This window comes from Trematomus bernacchii, unplaced genomic scaffold (genome assembly GCF_902827165.1).
Source record: "Trematomus bernacchii unplaced genomic scaffold, fTreBer1.1, whole genome shotgun sequence".
NCBI lineage: Eukaryota > Metazoa > Chordata > Actinopteri > Perciformes > Nototheniidae > Trematomus > Trematomus bernacchii.
Window position 1 is genome coordinate 252,602 of NW_022987332.1, and position 25,539 is coordinate 278,140.

Consider the following 25,539-nt stretch of genomic DNA (forward strand, 5'->3'; position numbering starts at 1 on the left):
TTTCACTTCCAGAAACATACTCACACGCACACGCCACACCCCTCTCTCTCTCTCTTAAAGGGACAGCGATCTCATCTCACTCTGCATGACCCTAATATCATAACATGTGTGTTCTGGAGAATCACAGACGGACGATCGTCCTTATTATTATGGCCGTTTAAAAGACCAATTATTTAAATGTGTTTGTTTAAATTCGGCATCATGTAAGTTGCGCTGACAGGTCCACACACTGCTTCCTCCCCGCAGCGAGGCCCCCCCGCCCTCCTGTTGATAGATCACGAGCGTCAAGCTCCTCAACATCCTCAACAGCCCCCCCCCCCCCGTTGATAATTCTCGATCGTTGGCACGCTGATAATTTTTTTTTTTTAAATGGCACTTCATATCAAAAAGGTTGCCGACCCCTGCTATAGAGATATTCTGATTCTAAAGTAACAGAGATCTCAGTGTGGACACGTCTTTAAAAATAGATTTAACTTTGCATTTACATTTTGGACCATTATTATTATAAATGATGGCCAAGACAAAACTTGCTATAGATAATAATACTTTTATTATTTACTCATATCATATAGAGATGGTCGAGTCCTGATTCATCCGGATCATTAACCCGGATCCTAGAAATGAGCTGGTCGTGACGAGTCTCCCCTCTCCATTAACCCGAGTCCTTTGGGTCCCACACTTGGTGTGACGTACAAATTAAAACTATAAATTGCGTCACTCGCTACTCTCTTTATAACATGTAAAATCACATTACAACGTACCCCAGTCCATCTGCCTACCCTTTAGCAAGTAGGATAGCTGCCAGAAGTGATCGTTTGGCTCAGGGGAGGGGACGCGGATCAGTGAAACTTCCTGCAGACTCGTGGGGACTCAGAGGAGCCGACGGCTCCTAACCGTAACGGTGCGTCTACACAGCAGCGTTAAAAAAATCTTGAAACGCTTCTGCCCATTCACTTTGAATGGGGTGACGTCACTTTCCCTCACTTTTCGCCGAAATGCATTGTGGGCAGGCGAGCGGAGATTTTCAGGATTTTCAGGATTCAAAGTTGAACAATGTTCAACTTTTGAGGCTGAGGTGGAAGCGTCAGCCAATCAAATCCCGTGTATGCAAATCTGACAGTTCAAGCTCTAGCCAATCAAACGGCGTGTATGCTGGGAGAGACATACCGCAGGTCATTTCCTCATATTCCAAAAAATGGAGGAGAAATTAGCGGTAGGGAATCAATCACCCGGTGCTTTATGACCAGTCCCTATTTACCTACCGGGATACAAACCGGAGGAGCCAGGCATGGAGGGAGGTGGCAGAGACAGTGGTATGTTTTCGCCTGTTTTGGGAGTTTATATCCAGTTTACTTCGGGCTTTTTTGCTTCGTATGTCGCGGGGCGGGAGATTCATGTGATTGTTGTTCGCAAAAAATCCCCAAGCCTCAGATACGCCCACCTCCAAGATTTTTTTAACGCTGCTGTGTAGACGTACCGTAATAGCATAGCAGATCCAGAGATCCATACTCGTCATGTGCACGAGCATAGCCCCGCCTCCAGCACCCGGCTCCCGCGGCTATATTATGCACGAGTCAACAGCAGACTCAGAGATTCGCAAATCCTGACTCACTGTGCAAAACATAGCAGACTCGTGCGGACTCAGAGCCGTAACCGTATAGCAGCAGATCCAGAGATCCAGCAGACTCGTCCTCATGCACGAGTCAACAGCAGACTCAGATTCGTCAAATCGCAAAATAACCCTTTTTTTTTGTGATCAACATTTTTTATTAAAGCAAAATACACTGTGTAGCGGAGGTTAATATAACGTCAGTTTAATATGCTCGTGAAATGCAACAACTTTTCGGTTTCACCAATAGGATTTCTACGGTCTTGGTGATGCTGACTCATATGACTCAAATGACTCGTATGATCCGGATCTCTTCAATGACTGACTCAGAAGACTCAGAGTCCGTAAAAGGATCCGGATTTGCCATCTCTAATATCATAGCCTTCATCTGAACATACAATTATTGAATTTTGTAAGAATACTTTTAAATAATGTTTCAATTGATATCATAATTTCAAAACTATAAGAAGTTATGAGTAACAGATTTTTTTAAATAAGAAAAAAAAAAAAATTACACTAGTATCAATAACATTAACAAAATAAAAGACAGCATAAATTACTTTGGGATAAATGAATTCCCAGGTTAGTCCCTCTTTAAGCTCCTTAATCTGAGCTCCTGGAATGTGATGATGTTTATTATCTAAAGGCATCACAAATAATGTTTTATTTATTAATATGCCAGCAGTGTGGTGTGTACCTGTGTTTATAAAGTGTGTGTGTGCTCTACAGTGGGATTCTGAATGTTCACCCCAGCCTGCTGCCTAGGTGGAGGGGTCCGGCCCCCATCTTCCACACCATCATGCATGGTGATGCTGTGACGGGGGTCTCCATCATCCAGATCCGCCCTCACAGGTAACCTGAGGGGAAAGCTCCTGATTCTACATTCCACCATCTGCCATCACACAGAGATTAAGAATGTCTCCCCCCCAGGTTTGATGTGGGCCCCCTCCTCCAGCAGGAGCGCCATCAGGTCCCTGAAGGCTGCACTGCAGACCAGCTGGAAGCGGCCCTCTCCTCTAAAGGAGCACACCTGGTGGGTGTATTGAACATGTCAGGTGTCTGTCTGCTCCCAGGAAGCTGACTGTGTGTTTGTTTTGCAGCTGGTTGATACCCTGAGGACTCTGTCTGAGAGAATAGCTCATAAAAGAGAGCAAAGCCAGAGCGGGGGAACATTTGGTACGTAGCTCTGAACTACACAGATACAGTCATGCTACATAAAACGTCTTCATACTTATACATTCATTTCCAAATATAGCCCCCAAAATCAATGCCTCCATGAGCTGGGTGGAGTGGGAGGAGCAGACCTGTGATCAGATCAGCCGACTGCATTGCGCCATCGGCTCCCGGGTAATGAACCATGGAGACATGTAGGCTTTGAGGAATGAAGCACGCTGCATGTCTCTGATGATGCTTCTCTTCCAATCAGATTCCTCTGAGGACCACGTGGATGGGCAGGACCATAAAGCTGCTGGATTTTGTAGGAAGATGTCACATTTCATTATTAGGTACGTTTGGTTAATCATATTGGAACATTTGGTGTTTTTGAATAGTTTCCTGAATGATGCCAGTGTGTCTTTTCTCTTCTACTGTACAAGGTAAACAAATGTGCTACTTCTGCCTATGAAGAATTACAAATAAAAATGCTGTTGATGTGAAAAGTTGAATACAAAAGTGACTACTCAACATTGTACAGCTCCTCAACTTTAACTGTGCTGAAAGTGAGCTTGATTTAATAATTATTCATGTGTGATAAATATAAATGGATCATTCAATCCTCTCATTGGTGTTCTATTAGCTGCAATAAACCAGCAGTGTCAAACAACTTTAGCCAATCAGTAGTGAGCATTTAAATGAATTAAAGTGTATTTGATATACAGATAAAATGTATACCGATGAATAATATGGTGACATTAATGTCTGCTACCTGTGATTTTATATAAGGCTTCTTTTGGAGCCAAATAAAATAAAATAATCTTCTTATTCAGACCTCACTAACGCCATGCATGTAACTCCCGTAGCAAGCAAACGCAACACAATGCACACAGAATGTTTTAGTGTTGTGCTTTGTTAATGCACAACATTAGTTCAACCAGTCTGCGAGTATAGCCTAATATATTTTCTGAGATTGTGTTCTCTCTCCTCTGAAAAGTGTGTTGTTCGTGTGTCATTGATCCTCTGTTTGCAGATGAGAGGAGCAGAGCGGCCCCCGGCTCAGTGAGCTACCAGAAGGAGTCCGACACTCTGGCTGTGAGCTGTAAGGTGTGGTTTCACTCACACACCTGGTCCTCTTTACTGCCCCCCCATGCACAGTTGTATTGCTATATTTCTATTTGTGTTTTGACATAATGTCCAAATGTCCCTCAAATAATGTCTATAAAGCCTTTTCGTAAATTGGTGTGGAGTGTGCAGCATGGTCACGTACCATTTGTATTTCAAAGAAAGGTGAAGCTTCAGTGTGCGTAAGCTGTTACTGAGCCCTGCTGAGCAGCTGACTGCAGACTCCCTCTGTCCTGGTTAAGGACTGCATCAAAAAGTCTTTGTTCATCAAATCATACAATACAAAGACCTACACTTAATACAATATACACTAACATACACAGAACAAAAACAAACAAAGCAGCAAAGTCACAATCTTGTGCGCTAACCACATGTGAGTTCTTATCGAGCTATATTTCTTACCCCCATAGTGCTCTTTATGCTCAGTCCCTCACAAACTAACCAGGATCCTCTTAACAAATATGATGATCTCTCCAATGGAAAAATGAACATAATGTATTCAAGCCATTCTACAATAAGTTCACAAATGTGTTTCTTTATGTTTTTCCATCACAGCATGGACTCTTGGCAAATGAAACAGACACACCCTACTAGTGTCTCTAGTGTCTGGGATCTGCTGCATTCACTGGCCGTTTCTCAATGTCGAGTAGAGCTGCTGCAGAGCCACAATTTCAAGTATACTACGTCATCGAGTGGCGCCGAAGGACTGTTTAAATGCATGTTAAATGCCCAGGATTCGGCGCCACTCGATGACGTAGTATACTTGAAATAGTGGCTCTGCAGCAGGTATACTCGACATTGAGAAACGGCCATTGTCCTCTGTTTGCGTTCTTGTTACTGCTGCCATGGTAATCGTGACACCTAGTGGTTACAACAGGAACAGTTTTAACATAAGGCCGTCCCTGGCTGCAGTCACTCTATTCAATTTGAGTTTGCAGCACTTACATGTATTATGTAATTCCCCAGTTTCAAGGACTGAAACACAATCACAAAGTGACACTTTTTTTATTCCAGTGATATACTGAATACTCTGGGCCGTGATTCAGAAAGCAGGATTAGTTCAAACTGTTATAGGAGGAAACTGGGTGTTCAGCATTTCAGAGAAAACTAAATGTGTTATCAAGAAGTAGCTGAAAAAAGCCACTGGAGGTCCAAATACATAATACACATAATGAGGTAGCTGTCAGGTGACGTTAGTAATAGTAAAGTATATATTGTGTTATTGTAAAACATTGTCGTCACAAACACTGGATCAGATTGTGAGCTTGCAATAATGTATTTATAATTATAACAAATTCACATATTTTTCATCTTCAGTTGCTGGCACCTGTGTTTTTCCCCTTTTCGTATTAAAGCTGAACAAATGTATGTCAAATATAATGAAAGTCCTATTTACTCAATGTTAGTGAATTTGTGCAGCCCTCGTCTTTGTGTTAATGTGTGCTCCCTGCTCCAGGACGGCTGGGTGGGCTTCAGGTCTGTGGTCCTGAAGAAGAGGCTGACAGCAGGGGACTTCTATAACGGCTACCTGCACCAGACCCTGCACAGGAAGTCAGCCTGTGACATCACCAGAGCACTGTTCATCACCAGGAAACATGGAGGAGACGCAAAGGACATGAGCGAGAACTCTACGTCGTGATGTTTCCTCTTCAATATGAACACTACAGATATCAGCTGCTGGGATTGACTGTATTTCGTGTGTTACACTTGAAACATTAGCATTGTGAGCATGTTAGCTTGCTGATGCAATTTAGCTGATTTCATTTAGCTCACAATCTGATTGCAGCTTCTCAGTCCGACAGCTGGAGACTCGTATGAGGTTAACATGAATTCACACTGATAAAGACAACACTTTGTACAAGTATATATATTTATGTTCGGCTTCTGTGATTGGCTACATCAAATGCATTGTTAATTGTCTTGGGATGCAATCACTTGAGTTTTGAATATTAAGAACAATGTTATAAGTATTATAAGAATGATTTACCCTCAATATGCCAGCTGTGACATGATACAAGGTCATATGTTAGAGGCAAGCATTATGTGGAGGGAGACCTGTGGAACATACAGTATAACACATACTTCTCATGAGTGGATTGTCTTCATGCCCTGAATAAATGGCAGCGATGACATGGTGCCTTTTTCCATCCATTTAAAAATCCTGTCCACAGACCTTTGTTTCAAATGCACAATAATGAGAAACATACTTCCCACACACTTTTTTTAAAGTGGCAAACCATTCAACGTGATGACCTGCTCACCAATAGGCGAGATAAAAGGCTTCTGGAAAGTGAAGGAATCCGACACAGAAATGATTTATTGAAAAGAGGGTAAATCTTGTGTGTGATGGGGTTAGCTCCTGTGGCAGCTCCCTGGCCCAAACACATTGACCTTTCATTTGAAGGTGGAATGTCCCTGTAAATGTCCCCTCTGTGGGGTGAATCAAGGTATTTGGCTCTGAAACACACCATGCCTCCTTACCAATACCCCTGTAGGGCGTAGGCCAAGTTGGCTCATAGCACACAAAGACTAGTCATCACACGCTTCTGTCATAACATGAATTCATAATTTATACACAAACATCAATAACATTTATATTTTCATAAAAGTATATTGTTTATGTCCGCAAATGACGTACATCATTATTTACATAAAGAGCAGGGGATTGAGGTCCAACCACAGACAGAGACGCACAGAGCCTCTGAGTTTTGCTCAATAAATCTTGCTTACTAGTTTCACTCAAGATCTAACCATTGCCACTGCACGAATGCCTTCATTATAGGTAAATGTCTCATCTCCAAACCTCAGTGTCTGGCCAAAGTGTTGGAAAAGGTAAACAGAGATTCATTTCAGCGTGAGCAGCTCTGGTTCTGCTCAGGGTTTTTAAGGACAAGCTGGCACAGAATGCATCAACAACACTAACCGCAGGATCCAGTAGGAAAAGGCAAACAACACTACATGTAGTGCATCTCCACATTAGTTGCTGTATGTTTTTAATTATGTTTTTAATGATCACATGGTACATTTGGGATTGGCTATTTATGACTCACTTACTTAATTCTTGTGCTGAAGATATTTTTAGCTGGTACATGTGTTTTCTTGTAAAGATGTTGCTTCTGCATAATAACATTTTGCACTGAACACTCTGGTGTTGGATACTGCTTGTATTATGCTTACATTTCAATTTAGAGTCTAATTGTTCTATTGTAGTTCCTATTTAATTACACTTTTTTTTATTTTGACTCTTTTATATTAATGTATACTTTATTTTGACCTTTCTCGATGTAAGATACGTATTTATGCAACACCAACATTTTCCTTCTGGCCATCAATAAAGGTGATCTGATCTTTTAATAAAACATGAAGCTGATGAAGCTGGACAGACTGTCTGGAGATGATCAGGCTGTTCCTCTGGACTGTACCACGTCCCACTCTAACTCAGGGAGCTGTCAAGTGCACTTTCACTTCCCTTTGAGGAAAACTACAAATCAATCAAAGGTAAAGAAAACAATGTTTAACATTAAAGTATAACTCTACATAAAGTCAATAAAACTTATGCTGAAGGAAATAGCCCTTATCATGTTGGCTGCTCCCCCCCCCCCCTGTGGTAACGGTTCAGAGAGACTTCCATTTTACACGGTGACTGCTAGCTGAACCTAAAGTGACAGAGCACAACTTCTCCAGTGTAGCAGCCCGCCTCTCTCCAGAGACAGCATGCTTAGCGTTATACTGTAAGCTGACCAGACCAACACGACATTTTGTTTTAAGCACAAGTCAAATTAACAGTGGCGTAGAAACACGGGTAAGTTTGAAATTATTAGACGCATGTTGTAGCTAGCTAACGTTACCATAACAGTCCCAGTGTGTAGCTGTCAGTTGTTGTCTTAATAATGAAGCTCGCGCTAGTGTAAAGCTCGGCGTAGTATCCACTGTTACTGTTATGGGTTGAACGGCAGTTAAATATGACAGTAATGTGTTTATGAAATGACGTCATGTTAGAGTTGCTGTGGTTTACAGCAGTAGGGTATGATGTCAGCTGTTTGAGGAGCCGTGAAGCAGCCCCGGTAACGTTACGCTTCGCATTTCAGAGGTCTGTTAAAGAGAATGTCACCAAACCCGGAAGTGGCCACTGTCACTCCTCTCATTTAGCATGTCCCTCACAGGACCCTGCTGAAAGGCTGGTTTTAAACACTTCTGGCATAAGGTATTACTGTCTAAATACTTTTTCTTCATACTTTTCAAGAGTATGTCTAATGCTAAGACAGCACTCAATTATCTAAATTACTTTGAGTTATTAAGACCAAATGGCTTTGGGCATCAATGTTTGCCTTACCACATTTGTTTATTTATGTTGTCATACAACTGAACTAGTCATGAAATCGTTTTTATTGATGGACCGTGATATGAAGGTAGATATGGTGCAAAATGCGAGAGCGTGTAAAACCTGATGTGAGCACTTGCAGAAAAAGAAATCTGAGCTTGTGTGCATACATTTACACTTGTATAAAATATCCACGTATCTGTGAACCACATTTGAAGTGACAGAAGAAAAAAAAAAGTTTTGTAGCTTGTAGAAAAAAAATGAACTTAGTGATGAAATGTTCACTTGCAGAAAAATATATATTTTTTAAATATATTTTCCATTACAACTTGGTTATTACAACCTCTCAAATCAGTCATTACAACTTCACGAATCTGCTCTGTGGCAGTATAAATCGACGAATCTGCGGCCTTGACTTTTGCTACACTTCTTGCGATGAATGTGTCGCTAAAGTAATTTTCACCTGTAGATGTGGGGGGAGGAAAATGGGGAGAAAGGGGGGTTGGAGCGAAGGTGCGGAGCTATCAGAACGAGGAGGCACAAGCTCGGGTCAGTCACACAGCCATGTCAGGTCAAACCGGATGACTGCGGACCCCCGCATGTTGCCCCTTTCACGCCGCAGCGGAGCCGGCTCTTTTCCCCAAAAACCGGTTCTTACCAAGCTCGAAAAAAGTGTTGGTCTAGTCTAGAGGCAAGAACCGCATACGTCACGCTTACGTCGGAGGGGGGCGAGATTAACCTGAACTAACAGTTTATGGAGAGTTACGGCCCCTACACACGGCGGCGTGCGTTGACGCTTCAACGCTTCTGCCCATTCACTTTGAATGGGGTGACGTCACGATTCGCCGAACTGCATTGTGGGAGCAAAGCGTAGCTTTTCTCGCGGTGCTCGCTGCAAAAGTAGAGCAATGTTCTACTTTTGAAGCTGAGGCGGAGGCGTCAGCCAATCAAATCCCGCGTATGCAAATCTGCCAGTACAAGCGCTAGCCAATCAAACCGCGTGTATGCTGGGAGAGCCAGACCGCAGTTCCTCATATGCCAAAAAATGGAGGAGAAAATAATCGTAGCGGTAGGGAATCACCCGGTGCTTTCAGTCCCTGTTCACCTGCCGGGATACAAACCGGAGGAGCCAGGCATGGAGGGAGGTGGCAGAGACAGTGGGTGAAACTGGTAGGTTTTCGCCTGTTTGGGGAGTTTATATCCAGTGTACTTCGTTTGAATGGACAGCTAGCAGGCATAGACAGTATTTAGCCAGCATGGAATGTTGTATAAAATAGCACCATAGACATGAATTAAAAATCGCTTTTTAGACATGAATGTCTATGGTGAGATTCATACACGGGAGCCTTTTTAAAGCCTTTTTACCCGGGGGAGACACGGGAGATTCATGTGATTGGTTGTTGGTCGCGTTGCTCGCGTTAACTCCCCAAGCTCAAGACACGCCCACCGCCAAGCGGCAACGCACGCCGCCGTGTGTAGGCTGCGTTACGGAGCGTCCACACAGCAGCGTTAAAAAAATCTTGGAGGTGGGCGTATCTGAAGCTTGGGAATTTTTTTGCGAGCAAGGCACCAACAACCAATCACATGAATCTCCCGCCCCCGACATACCAAAAAAAAAAGCTTTATGCTTTTCATAAAGCTTTATGCTTTTCATAAAGCAAAAAAGCCCGAAGTAAACTGGATATAAACTCCCCAAAACAGGCGAAAACCTACCACTGTCTCTGCCACCTCCCTCCATGCCTGGCTCCTCCGGTTTATATCCCGGTAGGTAAATAGGGACTGGTCATAAAGCACCGGGTGATTCCCTACCGCTAATTTCTCCTCCATTTTTTGGAATATGAGGAAATGACCTGCGGTATGTCTCTCCCAGCATACACGCCGTTTGATTGGCTAGCGCTTGAACTGTCAGATTTGCATACACGGGATTTGATTGGCTGACGCTTCCACCTCAGCTTCAAAAGTTGAACATTGCTCAACTTTGAATCCTGAAAATCCTGAAAATCTCCGCTCTGCTGCCCACAATGCAGTTCGGCGAAAAGTGAGGCAAAGTGACGTCACCCCATTCAAAGTGAATGGGCAGAAGCGTTCCAAGATTTTTTTAACGCTGCTGTGTGGACGGGCCGTAAGGCAAATAAAAGTTGAAACAAGCAGTAGCGCTGAGAAAAGTGACTAGAACGCAACCACACACTTGTAAAAAAAACACACTTTATAAAGTCAGGCAACACTAACCAGTAACCAGGCTTCGTGTGATTCTGTTTATTTGACCATCCGTTCGCTGTTATTGATCATTGTGGAGGGGGCAGACGTTTTGTTTTGTATTATAGCAGCTATCGGATGGAATCAGTACATGGGCTGCACAGGTTTTCATGTTCGACTATCACAAGTAGAATCATAATGAAAAATACGCCGGTAAAATGTGCCTGTAGAAAACGGCTTATGCCACAAGTTCAAGCAACAAGCAACAAGCAACAAGTAGCCTAGTCAATATAGTCAGTGTAGCTTCGGTTGCTATGCTAACATCACCCATTTTATACCAGAGAAACTTTTATAACAGCGTTGTGATGCCAAACAGCGTCAATTCAGACTGACACACATTCACTTAAGGGGAATTGGGGATATTTATCAGCTGCTTGTGTGACAGTCAGACAGTGAATACTTTAGAGCGGCCGCTGCTGTGAGTTAATAAACTCCAGTGCCGGACGAGCAGCACTGTAGCGGTCGGTAAATGCCGCTGTAACACATTAATAAACAAAGGAACCACGGCACTCTGGAGAAAAGTATAAGGTTGGAGAAGTCGTTATTTAATTTAATCTGGCTTCGTATGATTAAAAGTAACACGATCATCGACCCGACGCAGTCCCCCATTGTTGTTGTTGTGAGCGAAGCACGGAGCTAGAACGGGAGCTGCGTTGGTGTGAAAGGGGCAACAGTAGTCACTAGTCACTTGTTTGTGTGTGACTGACCCGAGCTTGCGCCTCGTCGTTCTGATAGCTCCGTCCCCTTCGCTCCAACCCCCCTCCCTCCCCCTACATCTACAGGCGACACATTCATCGCAAGAAGTGTAGCAAAAGTTTCTTCTGTGACTTCAAATTTGGTTCACAGATACGTGGATATTTTATACAAGTGTAAATGTATGCACACAAGCGCTCACATCAGGTTTTACAAGCTCTCGCATTTTGCACCATATCTACCTTCATACATGACAGCTACCCTTTCATCACCAGCTGTGTTTTGACTAAATCATTATTTATCCTACAACTAACTTTATTTAACTGGCCAAACAATAGAGTTTTAGCATTGCTTTGTTTCCCCGGTGAACACTGAAACACAGACCCAAACTCTGCCTTACCCCTAGATTTCACCGGGTCCGTCTGATTGGTGGCGATTTCACTTGAACGGGACGGCGCAAAACGAGAAGCATTCGGACCCCAAGTAGACGGAAGGAATGAGGTATTAGCGGTCTATAATGACAGAGAAGAGACTGTCAAGTTTGGCTGTACTCAGCATTGAATCAAAACGCACTAAAGCTTTAGATCTTAATAAGTTTGTGAGGCGTTTTGCTGAACAACATGGTAATCGCCGCATTCAGCTGTTATAGGCATGCCAACTTGATGCTCTGCTCACGGATGACTCGATGAGCATAACAAACTCTTAAGATCAGTGGTGTAGTGGGGATTCTTTTACTGGGTGGACGGGGCGGGGGTGGACGGGGGGGAGAGACACTACTGTATGGACGCGCTCGTGAACTGTCAACGGGGGGTACACTGTGGACAGGGCCGGCTCTAGACAATTTGCTGCCCTAGGCGAGATTTTAGCTGGCGACTCAACAACAACTCTAAAACACCCATATGAAAAAGATCGGTTTACATTTTAATAATCAAATAAGTATGTGAACATAACCAATACCATAGCCAATAACAAATAAATGTAACTTATTTTATTTTTGTTATAGCTTATTTTACCTAGTTAACATTTATTTATCTATGCATATTTTTTTATCTCTCCAGTTTTAAACGATATTTTTGGTTTACTGTCCTATCCTGTAGTATACATTGAAATGATTTCAAACCTGTTTATCCCAATAATTATAAAGGAGTGCCTTGGAAATATGTGTTTACTTAAATTGTGATCAAAACTTTTGAGACCCACTGAGATAACTAATGGCGCATTTCCACCACACGGTCGGCCTCAGCCACGCTCGGTACTGCTTGGCCGCGTTGGGCCTTAACAGGGCCGGCTCACTTCATGCTGCGCTTCCATTACAGTTTAGGAACTGGGGTAGTTACTATAGTAACGCAGTGTAGGCGGAGCCGTGACGTCATCTTCAGTGAGAACCCCAGAAAAACAACACAGCCGTTATCTGTTAGCACTCAGAGCTCACAGCTCCTCATATCTGTTCAGAAACTAGACAAAAGTTAAACAAGTACAAACCACAGACTGTCTGTGTCATGGTGAATACAGTCGCTGCTTTATTTATGTCTGTATAGGCCGTTGTTGTGAGTGTGGACGGTCGGAGCATATCCTGCGTTAGCTTAGCCAATCTCCATTTAGAAAACACGCATTTTAAAAGGTTTTTCGCCTGCCGTCTGTCTGCAAACTTGCCAAAGCATTAATTCATGGTTTTTACTAATCGGTATCAGTATGTTGTTACTTCGGCATCATTTTGAAACGTGTATTACAATTAAATCACGGTCAAATATGTCCATCTTGTTGTAGTTGTAGCCCCCTTGCCAGCGCTCCTCTCTCTAGTTTAGCATACTCAGCCCGACTCAGCCCTGTTTGTTGGCCCCGATAGAACCACAATTTTGTCGGGCCAGAAAAGAGGTGAAAAAGTGGCCCCGGGCCGTGCCGGGCCGTAACTAGGCCTAGTGGAAGCGCAACCAAAAACGGGCATGGCACGACACGGCACGCTTAAACCGCGCTCCGCGCCATGGTGGAACTGCGCCATTAGACTAAAGTGAACTATCTAAACACTGAGAGAGTCCTTTACCTCACTGAGCTGTAGTTATCAGCCTCTCAGTCTGACTGGAGAGGACTCTCCCTCCACATTATTGTAGAAACATCTTCTTCTTATATCCGTTAGAGCAGCTAGCACCAGATTCTAATAACAACACTAATACTGCTGCGCTCTCCCTCGCTCGCTCCCATGCTCACTCGCACTTTGGCTGTGAGCTGCGGGCCTGATAAGCCAACATCCCCCATTTTCATCACTTACAGCGCCCATCGTACAGGGCAATACTTAATTATGAATATTGTTACATCAAGGCCGAAAATTAGGATGAGCACCAACGGTCAAAAATGTTATTTTCCCTCCCAGAGCTACCAGCGCAGCGCCTTCCCAGGTCTGGCGCCCTAGGCGAACATCTATAACGCCAGTGCTACGGGCCGGCCCTGACTGGACCTCTGTCGCCTGTCAGCGCAACTTACATGATGCCGTTTAAAAAATATAATAATAAAGGGCGGTGCCGGCCGTCAGCGAACCGAGCCGGCCTTTCTGCGCGACTGTCACTCAAATGCGGGACATAGTCTCAATTTGTGGGACGTGGACAAATGATTTAAAAATGCAGTGTGTGCAGTCCCGCACAAAGAGGGACACTTGGTCACCCTACACACACACACGGTGGCTGCCCCTCACACACACACACGCTTCAAATCATCAAGTTGCATAAATACTTGAGCTACGTTTTTTATTATAATTACTGTGAAATGTATGATGTTTTTCGTCATTATTACAACAAAATACACACTTGCAACCGATAACACTGGCAATGATTTAAATATTTATTAGACTATTCAAAAAAAATCATGCTTAAAAAAAGTGGGGGCTCCAAATAAGTGGGGGGGACGGTGATCCCCGCGCTCCAACGACCACTACACCACTGGTTAATATGATGACCTTACGTGTGTAAAACATTTTTCTTCTTTGTCGGGGTCTGCCCCCAAAAAACAGTTTCAAGTCCTGAGAAAAGTAAAATAAGACGGTGTGTAAAACTACACTGCCCAGCCAAAAAAAAGTAACCACTTTGATTTAACTGGGCCAGTAGGTAAGGACATTCCACTGGATAATAACTGCAGCGATGTATATGCGATGTATAAGAAAGGGCTGTCTCAAACCTGTCATAATTGGCCTTACAGATTCCAATGTTGCGAGTGTTGATGGGTCTCTAGATGCTGATTTAAATTGTATGATAGCTTTTTTAAAGACGAACATGTTTTAATTTTTGCTCTAAAGTGGTCTGAACTGATAAAAAAGGTCTTGGTGTTCAGTAATGCAGGAGAACCAGTTGATTTGAAGTCATTAATTTAACACCACAAACCTGATCTGATTGTTGTCTGTCTGTAAAAAGATTGAACCCTTCTCAGTCTGGTGCAACTTGCCCAAATATTGCAACAAAGCCAACCAACCACCAGGGTGCACTGAGCGGCTCCTGTCAAACTGACAGTCAGAGAGCAGACAGGAGAGAGGTGAGTGACGGACAGCTGCAGGTATGCAGGGTGCTGACACAGATAGTGAGAGAGCGCAGACAGGAGAGAGGTGAGTGACGGACAGCTGCAGGTATGCGGGGTGCTGACACAGATAGTGAGAGAGCGCAGACAGGAGAGAGGTGAGTGACGGACAGCTGCAGGTAGGCGGGGTGCTGACACAGATAGTGAGAGAGAGAAGAACAACAGTCGTCTAAACATTCAGAGCTCTGAGTCGGGGTTGGCCCTCGCCTTGGCAGAAATACCTTGGTTACACCCCTATTCACAGATGTTTATTCAAAACCTACATTTGTTTCAAATATTTTAAACAGACAGTAATGCAAATGTCAAATACAGGCAGAACCTTCTTACTGGGGACTGATGATGAAAACTACTCTCATTTCTGTATAAGGCAGGGTGATATGTGGCGTCTCGTTTAAGGATATTTCACATTTTCACAAAATTAACACTTATTAATTATCTGAATTTAGAAGGAACGCAGCTTGTGTTAAAATGTCTAAATCAGAAGTTCTGAGTAATACGCCGGGGTGGTGCACTAATATTTTGAAGTGAAATTGGTCTATGGAAGTTTCACAAAAACACTCTCAGGTAGTGTCCTGTCAATGGAAATGTATTTCATATTAATACATTTGATTAATTATTTACACATTTGACATTTTTTCTCTGTAATACAGTTTGAATGCAGTAGTTTTAAAAAGAAATAATTAATCGTATTTATTATTTAACATACACACAGATTGATCATTGGGAAAACAGATGTTGGCATGGAAACATGTGATAAAGGCCCCTGATGTTAGCAGTTTTTATTCATCACTGCTAGATCCTATTTCGAAAGGACACAGGGGTGTGGTGATGTACCCTTATTCAAAATAACCTTGATATTTAAAGGATGAAACCCCCCCCCCCCGGCTCTCACATTTGTGTTCCACTTAAGCTTCATTACATGTGCAAACATTGGTGGTGTGTTTCTTTGTTGTGTGTGTGTGTGTGTGGTGTGTGTGTGTGTGTGGTGTGTGTGTGTGTGTGGTGTGTGTGTGTGTGTGTGTGTGTGGTGTGTGTGTGTGTGTGTGTGTGTGTGTGTGGTGTGTGTGTGGTGTGTGTGTGTTGTGTGTGTGTGTGTGTGTGTGGTGTGTGTGGGTGTGTGTGTGTGTGGTGTGTGTGTGTGTGTGTGTGGTGTGTGATTAGTCGTAGTGCGAGGCCCTCGATGGATAGCCTGGACCCTGAGAGCCTGTATGCGTCTCCAGAGCAGACAGGACAGCCCCACCTCACCCTCCCCACCTCCGAGGTCTCCAACTTGGCACTAGGGGGGTAAGAAGCTCCGACAGCCGTTTGGGGGGGGTTATGGAAAATCTGTGGACCCCCTGCCCACACCATGCAGCCATGTATCTCTCTCACACAGTCAATAGAGGGAAGTGATGACAGATTATTGGAGCCACCAAGGGCTCCCTCCACAAAAGCTCTGAGATCTTTCAATTTGATTTCGGAAAATTGCAGAAAATAATCTCTTATATTAACACCACTTTTACTGATTGTTAAAGTGCTGTTATGTACTGAACGATTATAAACAAACTACAGCACGGTCACATGACCTCACGTCACCACTCCCAAGCTAAAGGCGGCTAATGTTCAGCATGATGACCTTTAGTAGAATCATTTAAACACGGAATACCACTGGAATATTTACTGATGTATTTTATGTAATACAAAACATGAAAATCTGTTAAGCTTGTGTTAACCACATATCTTATTTTAGGCATTTATCAAAAAATGAATTCAGAAAACATTGACTTCAGACGACGTAACCCGACGTGCTGAAATGCTAACACATTTCTGGGTTATAGGACTCATTTCTTCATCACTCCATATCAGGTCCATACATATAAATCTACACACAGCAAAATGCATACCAACAGTTCTTAGCCAAAAAGCAAGTAAAAATGTAATCTAATGCTTTAAATGCTAAATAAGACCTACCTGTTAATATGGTCTGATAACTGGCTCCATGTTTTTGATCGTCATGGCGTCTTACTATTAATATAACTCATTTGCTACATTACAAATGAGTTGTAGTTATTGCTTAAAACAAACAAAAAACTCCAAATAGAGTAGGCCTGGCAAACCTGCACAAAGGTTTGTGACTGTTGCTCAGATATGTTTGTGTGTTGGTATTAACCTCACGATCCTGCATGACACATGACAAACTGGCCTGTTGGTAAACTCAGAGCAGTGCTGGAACATTCCATTCAGATAGTCAGAGCAGCTTCCTCTCAGAGCGGCAGAGCGTCCTCTCTGCACTTCGTGAGAAGATGGAGTGGAGCCCCACTCCCCATTGGATGTGTGAACGTACTCTTTGTCATACTGTTTGACAAAATCTTTAGGTATCAAACTAGCTTACATTTTGTCCGACTCCTAACATTAGTAAAAGCCTAACATTGGCATATTGTACAATCTACAGGCTATAATGTCTTTATGATAATTATCTCTAACATTATATTTCTCACTGAATAGCTAGAGGCACTACATGATTTTATGATAAGTATTCCAATTCATGTGTTCAAACCTATTTAAAATAGATCACTCTGCTTCTTCTAACAACACCGCTCTTATTTTAGTGTAGAGCATCAGATCGGATATGGAGGGCAAGCACGCTTTCGCTAAGTGCAGTGTCAGTATTTCTCATATTGTCTGTTATCACAGTGGTGTTATCATATGGCCTCTCCACTACTGCAAGTTTGAATAATGCTGCAACACTATCATCAGCACGGCATTCAAAGGCAGGACGAGTTTGCAACGTTTTGCTAGCCATCACAATATGTGCGCTGTAATGGAGATATAGCTGTGATAAGCACAGCAGGTCCCCATTATCGTTGGGTTAAGGATAAAGTTATCCATCTCATTTATCTGAAAAGATCTTGAAAGATGGTTTTGTTATTTCACAGACTTTGTTTATTAGCACTGTGCTTTCCTGGGTAGTGCTGTCATGTTGCAAAATGAAAAGGCTCCAGTGTGGATGACAACAAAGTGCAGCAGCATGGGGTTAAGTCCAGCTAACAACCACCTGAAGGCAGGGTGTTGTTTAGTGCAGAGTTGATCTCAATGCAAAGGTGTGGGGGTCTTTGTGTGTGTGCTGTGGGTTGCACAGAGACAAAAGCCTGTGTCATTTGACATTGGCTTCCTTCTGTTTTTACACACATGAATCACACACAAACCACTGCAGGCTGCAGGACAACAGGGTAAACACAGCCCCCCCCTCTGGCCGGAACCTAATTGTTAGCCCCTGGTGTGGCTAGTCCAGGGATTAGCTACTGGCTGGGGAGTACTATTCACTCCCTCTTTCATTCCCCCTGCCCACTGGGCCTTATCACCATCAATCTGACACCATGTTTATCTGACGCTGCAGCCAGATCTGCTGGCCTAGGAGAAATGTTCACAAAGGCCGTGGATCATCAGCACTTTGATTGTGGGAGCCCAAATGGCCATTACTTCTCTGGCCCCAGTGATCCCAGCAGCCCCCCATGATCTGCATGCAGTGGTCAGTCCCCTTCCCAGAACCTGGAAAGCCAACCTGAAGGCCTGTCACTTTGTCTGTCATTTGTTCCTCCATCGCAACGAAGGCGGTGCAGCCACTTTGTGTTTGTGTGTCTGTGTTCCACTGGACGGGTTCTCCATGTGCATTAGTTTGTTGCGGCACACTGTTTTTCTCTTCCTTTTGTGCACTGCCCTTATTATACCCTTCGCCAGGGACCTACCAATAAGTGTACCATCTGGAGTTTACCACCATCACCTGATCTGTGCGTCCATTTAGTGCCACTGTCCTGTTGTGTTCAAAGAAGAAGGAGAAAGAAACACATTTTGGCATCATGGCTTCTTTTAAGTTGGATTTCCTCCCTGAGATGATGGTGGATCACTGCTCTTTGAATTCTAGTCCTGTGTAAGTAGCTCGCTCTGATCACTTTGTGAGTATTACATGTTTCCTAGGGTTACAGTATGTTTCTGGATATCAGTTTGAATGGATTTGTCTATTTGAAGGGCTTTATTCTGATTTAGAATGGTAGCAGTATTAGTCATGAGCAGCTGTGTTGTAGTGTGTTGGGCGATGAAGCCCTCCAGTTGTTTAAATGTTCTTCCACGCAGCACTTCAGTGAATAAGAGGTGTTGAAGTAACTTCCTATACCTTTCTTTAGGCTATGTATTATTTTGACTGATTTTGGATCCAGCTCAGATGGTAATAAGCTCCTGTTCTGATGGAAACCTGTCTGTTATTCTTTACAAAAAGGGTTATGTGCTAAAGAAATAACCCCAAAACGACCTCATATTAACAATGAATGCCTCTCGCACTAGTTGTAATAACTCATTATCAGAATTTTTATTTAAAAAAAAAAGCAAATTTGATCAGAAACATTGATTGTCAAGCCTGCAGTAATGTCACATTATTGAAGTATTTAGTCTCAAGTGTTAGGATAGTCAATTGAGTGGTGATTTGGTACTGTGCGTCGCCCTGGTACTGCCACTTTTGGGCCTTTTCAACTAGTGCCTTAGCATAATGTTTTTTTGCATTTTTGATACTGAGCAGGACATAATGCACATTTTTGATACTGAGCAGGACATAATGCACATTTTTGATACTGAGCAGGACATAATGCACATTTTTGATACTGAGCAGGACATAATGCACATATTTGATACTGAGCAGGACATAATGCATATTTTTGATGGAAAAAAAACATCAGAAACTACATCCATAAACATCACAGGGAATGACATAACTGAAAAGAACAACACACACACATAACACATATTTATAAAACAAATGTAGGCAATGAAAAACATGTAGCTCTGCAGCATGTTGACATGTGGGTCCCTGCTCAACTCATTGTCTCCCTCTCCCTCTGACTGACATGCCGTGACGTCAGCTAGCTTTCAAAGGAGAAAACTCCATTAGAGGCATAGAAACGTAAAGCATGCTGTTATAAGGCTGCCAGCACACACACAATGGCTCTAGATGATTCATTTTGAAAAAACCAAATGTTGACAAAGCAAGATTACATTGTTGAATGTATTCAATGTAATGCAATGTCTAAGCCATGGACATTTGAATGATGCGTAGTTAGCATGCACATGTATAACATGCACCAGGAGTGTATTCTGAGCTGGCATTGGTTGCTTTGTGACAGCCACACCCCCAGCCTTTATTTGAGTTCATATGGAACCTAAGCAGTGCCCAAAATCAATTAATCATGATTAGAGCATAATTGAACATTTCAATTATGGAAATAAATGGTAAAAATGCAGCAAATATTTCATCCGAAATGATAATGGAACTCTGTTGAAGTGCCTGTTTGTGTGGGCAGAGATTCCGAGGTGCACCAGCACAATAACATGAGGGAGGCAATAGTTGAATCAAGCCGCTGCTGAACCATTTCAACATGTAACGTGTAGTGAAATGAACCGCTCTGCCAATAATACTACACATACTAGTCATACGTTTTAAAAAAACATCAAAAGTAACTCAATATATTTGAAGACTAGGGATAGTGAAGGCTCTCTAAACACTGGTGATGTATTGGATAAATAAACCTGAAAACGTGTCTTATTCTGAAATGAAACGTCCTAGGTTCATTTCTGCTTCTGTTCTAACATCCCTCTGCTGCCTCTTTGTCACTTAGTTAGCAAGCTACAATATTTCAGCAAATGCTAAGCAATTATTGAATAATGCTTAGAATGTTAATAAATCATTGGAATTGAACACATGGCAACCAGTTAAGGCCAGCTTCTGATTGAGAGGTACCGAAGTTGTCTCCTCCCCTGTCACACATCACACTGAAAGCATATACATCCATATTCTGCAGGAGAAGTCGGATTATCACATTTTGCATTTGACTATTTCAAGTGTAAGATAGTAGAGTGATTATGAGGTTTGGATTGATGTGATGATGTAAACACCTTCACTTAACATTTCTACCTATCATTGTATGAATCAATCAAACCAATCAGCACATGTGTTTGAGCTGTGCAGTCATTTCATCTGCGTTCATCCAGACAATACCATGGTTTCCTAAGGAAGGTCTTTTGCTCATGTTCTATGCCATTGGCGATATAGTACATGGAAAATGGCTGGTTGGGATTGCACACAGAACATCTATTAATACAATAAAACGGCAGTATATATTATAGTTTTTAAATGAGTAGATTTAAAAAAGCAGGTGCAACGACAGCCAGTTATTTACCTTTATTGTTTCCTGCAGTTTCCTCCTGCGTATTTTCCCTGTCAGTGCATCATAGGAAATCCATTTCTGTGATTGAAGCAGCCAGTAAATAAGTACACTAGTTATATTATATACAAGTTATATTATGTTCAATCCATTTACAGAACTGATCTGGTCTTGGTAGTTTGAATGTTCAACCTCTGACCACAGACCGTATATGAGACGTCTCACCGTATCGCCCATTGGTTTGTTGTCCACCGTTTAAAGCCTTGAGTATGGCCATCATTATTTTGCAACCAGAAGTGATCCAAGAGCTGAACAAAACATTTTTAAGCAACCATAATGTTACATTACATTTCATGAAGTGAAATCCCACTTTTTAATGGTTAAAAAAAACACAGTGCAATTACATGTACATTACAATTGAATGGCTTTTATCAATATTGTGTAAGATAGAAGTGTGATGCAGGTTTCTTGTATTTGTATAGGAACAAATTGCAGTGCCGGTTCGACATGTGCGAGCCCCGCAGCTTCTTGGGTTTTGAAGTGAATGCGCACGTTAACGGTAGCATTGCTACAGCCTATGCATAGTAAGTAAAAAGTCAAAGCCCCCTGTGGGTGTGTATGGTCCAGTTTTACATATCTCAGATGTTCTTGCAAAGTCATCCAGTGGACCGGATTTACCCTTCAGTGGACGGTTCAGTTTGAGCCCGCTGCCCTGCAGACCCTGACCCCCAGGCAGACGGTGGGCTCACATCATCGGCAGCCCCCTGTAGGCCCCTTTATGCCATAGTTGACTACTTTCAGCTGAATGAGCCAAATTCTTCCTGGACCCGTCAGTAAGAGAGATCATTCTGATCGGATTTCAGAGTGTCATAGTTTTTCTGGAAAATAACATTCCTTTTTAATCTTTGGGTTGTTGCTCATTTCAGGAATGTGTTTGACCTCTGAACTCTCAGTGCTTTTTTTGATGGCAGCTCTTCATACATTATCTTTCTGTATTCATTGTTTCCTCTAGGACTTTTCAGCAGAGTATAAGAGGGTTTTGTTTATCTATGCCAGCGCCATGCAGATGTATGTTATAATATACTAGTGCGTGTTCTAGCACATATAGTTACTTATACATAACCATGGTATGGGTATGTCAGTGTAATATGACTTTCTTTACACTGAGCAGCCAAACCTAATGCTTTAATACTGGAGAAATATGGGATTAGTATAGTGTCCAGAGGACACTTCGACATGTTACCTGGTGGCATCAAACTCAAAGAAAGTCTTACCAACTTTGTTGTATCTTCTGCTGTTCTCATCACATTTGAGATATTTTCTACTAGCCTCCATATTACAGTTTGTATGTATTCATAGATATCTGTAGTGTTTGTACAGAGAAACCACCTCAATCTTGTTTATATTTCTCAATGAATACCTGCCTCCATGTGATATATACTCAAATCATAGAAATAATGAGTCGAATATGATGATTATTATCTGACGTTAAAACTCAGCATCATAGTTTCATAAAAGAAGAACACTATGAGCATCCCTACTTTCCTTACTTACCCATTAGGCTGTTGGAGAATATTTGCAGTTATAAGTTACAATATATTATTAGGAATATCGTATTGCGTCTAACTCACATTTGTCTTTTCAGTGGGAAGAAGATGAACGGGTCTCTGGATCACCCCGACCAGCCAGACGTTGATGCCATCAAGATGTTTGTGGGGCAGATCCCTCGCTCCTGGTCGGAGGAGCAGCTGCGGGAGCTGTTCGAGCCGTACGGAGCCGTCTACGAGATTAATGTCCTCCGAGACCGCAGCCAGAACCCTCCGCAGAGCAAAGGTCAGCCTTTAGGAACATAAAAACACACACAGTTCAATCTGAAGGAGTCTAGCATGTCATTTGAAGTTTCAAGTGATTGACATTGCATGTGACATCATTGGGGTTCAGATACCGTGCCTCCCAAACATCCTAATGCTGAACAATGAGTCTCTTCTCTATTATAACCTATATAACCATCATAACAAACTCTTTGTTTTGCTAGCTTATCTGGAGCCCAAAAGACCCTTAACACACAATGGAAACCTCTACATATTCTATTTATTCATCAGTGGAAATGGGGGTTCCTTGCCTTTGATTTATTTTTCTGTATTTTCATGTGTATATTTGCTAAGTGAATATTTGTGCCATCTTCTTGAGTTAGTCACAAAGATATCTGGGCTGATATTGCATTGTGCATTATCCTACATAAACAACTTACAACATGAAAAGCCTTTATTGAACTTGGCTATACAAATGGTTTGGGTAATGTTTGGGTGTGCCTTGAGACATGGAGCACATCTGTTTGATCAAAGATCACTATGGCTGCCCAGCATCTCCTCCACACAGCACACAGTATGCAGTGAGTGTGTACCTCAGGTGTGTAACTCAGGTCTCTTTCCCTTCCCTGCAGGCTGCTGTTTTATAACGTACTATACTCGCAAATCAGCCCTGGAAGCCCAGAATGCACTGCACAACATGAAGATTCTCCCAGGGGTAAGTGAACGCCTGCTCTCTGTGGACCGCACTGTTTCTACAACATTTACAAAGTGTGTGTTGACAATGAAAACTGTTGCACTAAAGAATCTGACTAAAAGTAGATGTTAAGTTAAGTGTTTTATTTAAGGAATAACAAGTTGCTTTAATGTTGCTTATGGTCTTGTTTGCAACTTTTCAAAAATGGAGTCAGGACATTTTGGAAAAATAGACACAACATGGTGACACAATATCCCTTTGAATATCACCAGAACAGGAGTGTGTGATTCAGAGGAGAGGGGGCGGTAGAGAACAGACTTGACATTAGGGACGTTTTGTTTTCTTAGAGGATCACAGGAACACACTCAAAATGCTTTTTATAACAATAGATAACATATTGTGAAAGCATTGTCCCTGCAGTATCTGATCACAGGTGGCTATTAATCACAATCTAACATTCTTTTATTTTTCCTTTTTCTCCTAAAAACAAATGAGTGGGGAATAAACGTTTCAAATGTTTATTTTGTCAAGAAGAAGTGGCCTTCTTCATACTTTACTCTCTGGCCTGTAGTCCAGCCATGAAACTCTGAAACTATATTTCACAAAAGAAATACTAATGTGTCATTTGTTCCTTTGTTCAGATGCACCACCCAATCCAGATGAAGCCCGCTGACAGTGAGAAAAACAATGGTAAGGATTTGACATTCTCCTCTTTCCTTTATTACTCACTACCAATCCCTGTTGACTTTAGTAGCTGCATCCATACTGATACGGATCTGTTTATGCTCAGGATGAACAGGATGAATTATTACAGCAAGCAAAACCTTTCAGTCTTTAGAAATGACCAATAAGAATCCTTTAAGAACTGCAGAGCTCAGCTGTTAGAAGATAAGCGCTTTCAAGTTCATAACATGGCTTGCTAAAGAAGCCATAATAAAACATTTATGCATGTTGAACATTATATGGCACCATTTACCTTGACATAGAGCAGGTGTGTTTGATGTTGTGTTGTGTTGAAAACAGCAGTGGAAGACAGAAAGCTGTTTATTGGAATGATCTCCAAGAAGTGTAACGAGAACGACATCCGGCTGATGTTCTCTCCGTACGGACAGATAGAGGAGTGCCGGATACTGAGGGGCCCCGACGGACTCAGCCGGGGTGAGTCATATATTCCACACACACACACACACACACACACACACACACACACACACACACACACACACACACACACACACACACACACACACACACACACACACACACACACACACACACACACACACACACACACACACACACACACACACACACACACACACACACACACACACACACACACACACACACACACACACAATTGCTAAAACATCACACCTTTAACACCTCTATAATGAATTCATTATAGAGGAATTTGAGCAATCCTGTCAAATGTTGTACTCCACAGCTCCCTCAGGACCTTGACCTGCCTTGATGACACACAGTAGAGTACTCTTACCTCAGAAATAAAACTAAAGAGAAGAGAACATTAGTAGACTGAAGACCAACTCCAATTTGACCTCATGAATTGATGAGGAGGGCCATCACATCTAAGATAGCAGTCACCAAACCCTCCACACTGCAGGACATTTACCCACGTCACTAAAGCTACATTGATCAGCCTTGATGCAGAAAATGCTGCTGATTGTGTTAGTTGGCCATTTCCAAGTGTTATACCTGAAAATATTAGGTTCAAACCGATGAGTCTAATGGGAGAGTTTTTGAGACTCGACGCCACTTAAACTGATCCCATTACCACAAACCCGTCTTTGCCCCTTATATTGAGCCACTAGTGAAAGCTGCATTGTAAAATAAATATCTGAAGTTGATCAAAGTGTAAAAAAGAACATCAGTGAAGAACATCATTGGTCCGTTTGCTGACAATGTAGATGTTTTTTAGAGAACCCAGATACATGTTTCCTCTTGCTGTTGAATTTGCCTTTTATTTTTTTTCTCAATGTCTTTTGTAACTATTTGGGATCAAATCACAACAACATACAAAACAACCATAAATAAAAAAACATATTATTGAATTGAACTACTCTCCATCTCAACAAACTGTCGTCAAACACCTTGTATAACGATAAAAAACG

At 42.3% G+C, this 25,539-nt stretch overlaps 2 protein-coding genes across 15 annotated transcripts in view; both read left to right on the plus strand.

Annotated features, from left to right (window-relative positions):
- The window catches only part of mtfmt (mitochondrial methionyl-tRNA formyltransferase), a 6,866-nt gene extending 1,341 nt beyond the window's left edge, over positions 1-5,525 (plus strand). Inside the window, exons 3-7 of the mRNA XM_034127287.1 lie at positions 2,339-2,461; positions 2,540-2,642; positions 2,710-2,785; positions 3,795-3,868; positions 5,343-5,525. Of these exons, the coding sequence (XP_033983178.1) occupies positions 2,339-2,461; positions 2,540-2,642; positions 2,710-2,785; positions 3,795-3,868; positions 5,343-5,525 (559 nt within the window). The remainder of the gene's footprint in view (positions 1-2,338; positions 2,462-2,539; positions 2,643-2,709; positions 2,786-3,794; positions 3,869-5,342) is intronic.
- A 1,982-nt stretch (positions 5,526-7,507) lies between these two features.
- Positions 7,508-25,539, plus strand: part of celf1 (cugbp, Elav-like family member 1) — a 28,308-nt gene continuing 10,276 nt past the window's right edge. For 2 of the 14 annotated variants that reach the window (XM_034127138.1, XM_034127130.1), the window contains exons 1-7: positions 7,546-7,617; positions 15,876-15,998; positions 21,385-21,486; positions 22,548-22,735; positions 23,346-23,428; positions 24,049-24,097; positions 24,431-24,565. In XM_034127138.1, the coding sequence (XP_033983029.1) occupies positions 7,601-7,617; positions 15,876-15,998; positions 21,385-21,486; positions 22,548-22,735; positions 23,346-23,428; positions 24,049-24,097; positions 24,431-24,565 (697 nt within the window). In that variant the 5' untranslated portion in view covers positions 7,546-7,600. The other 12 variants (XM_034127146.1, XM_034127155.1, XM_034127163.1 and 9 more) reach the window with 12 other exon arrangements.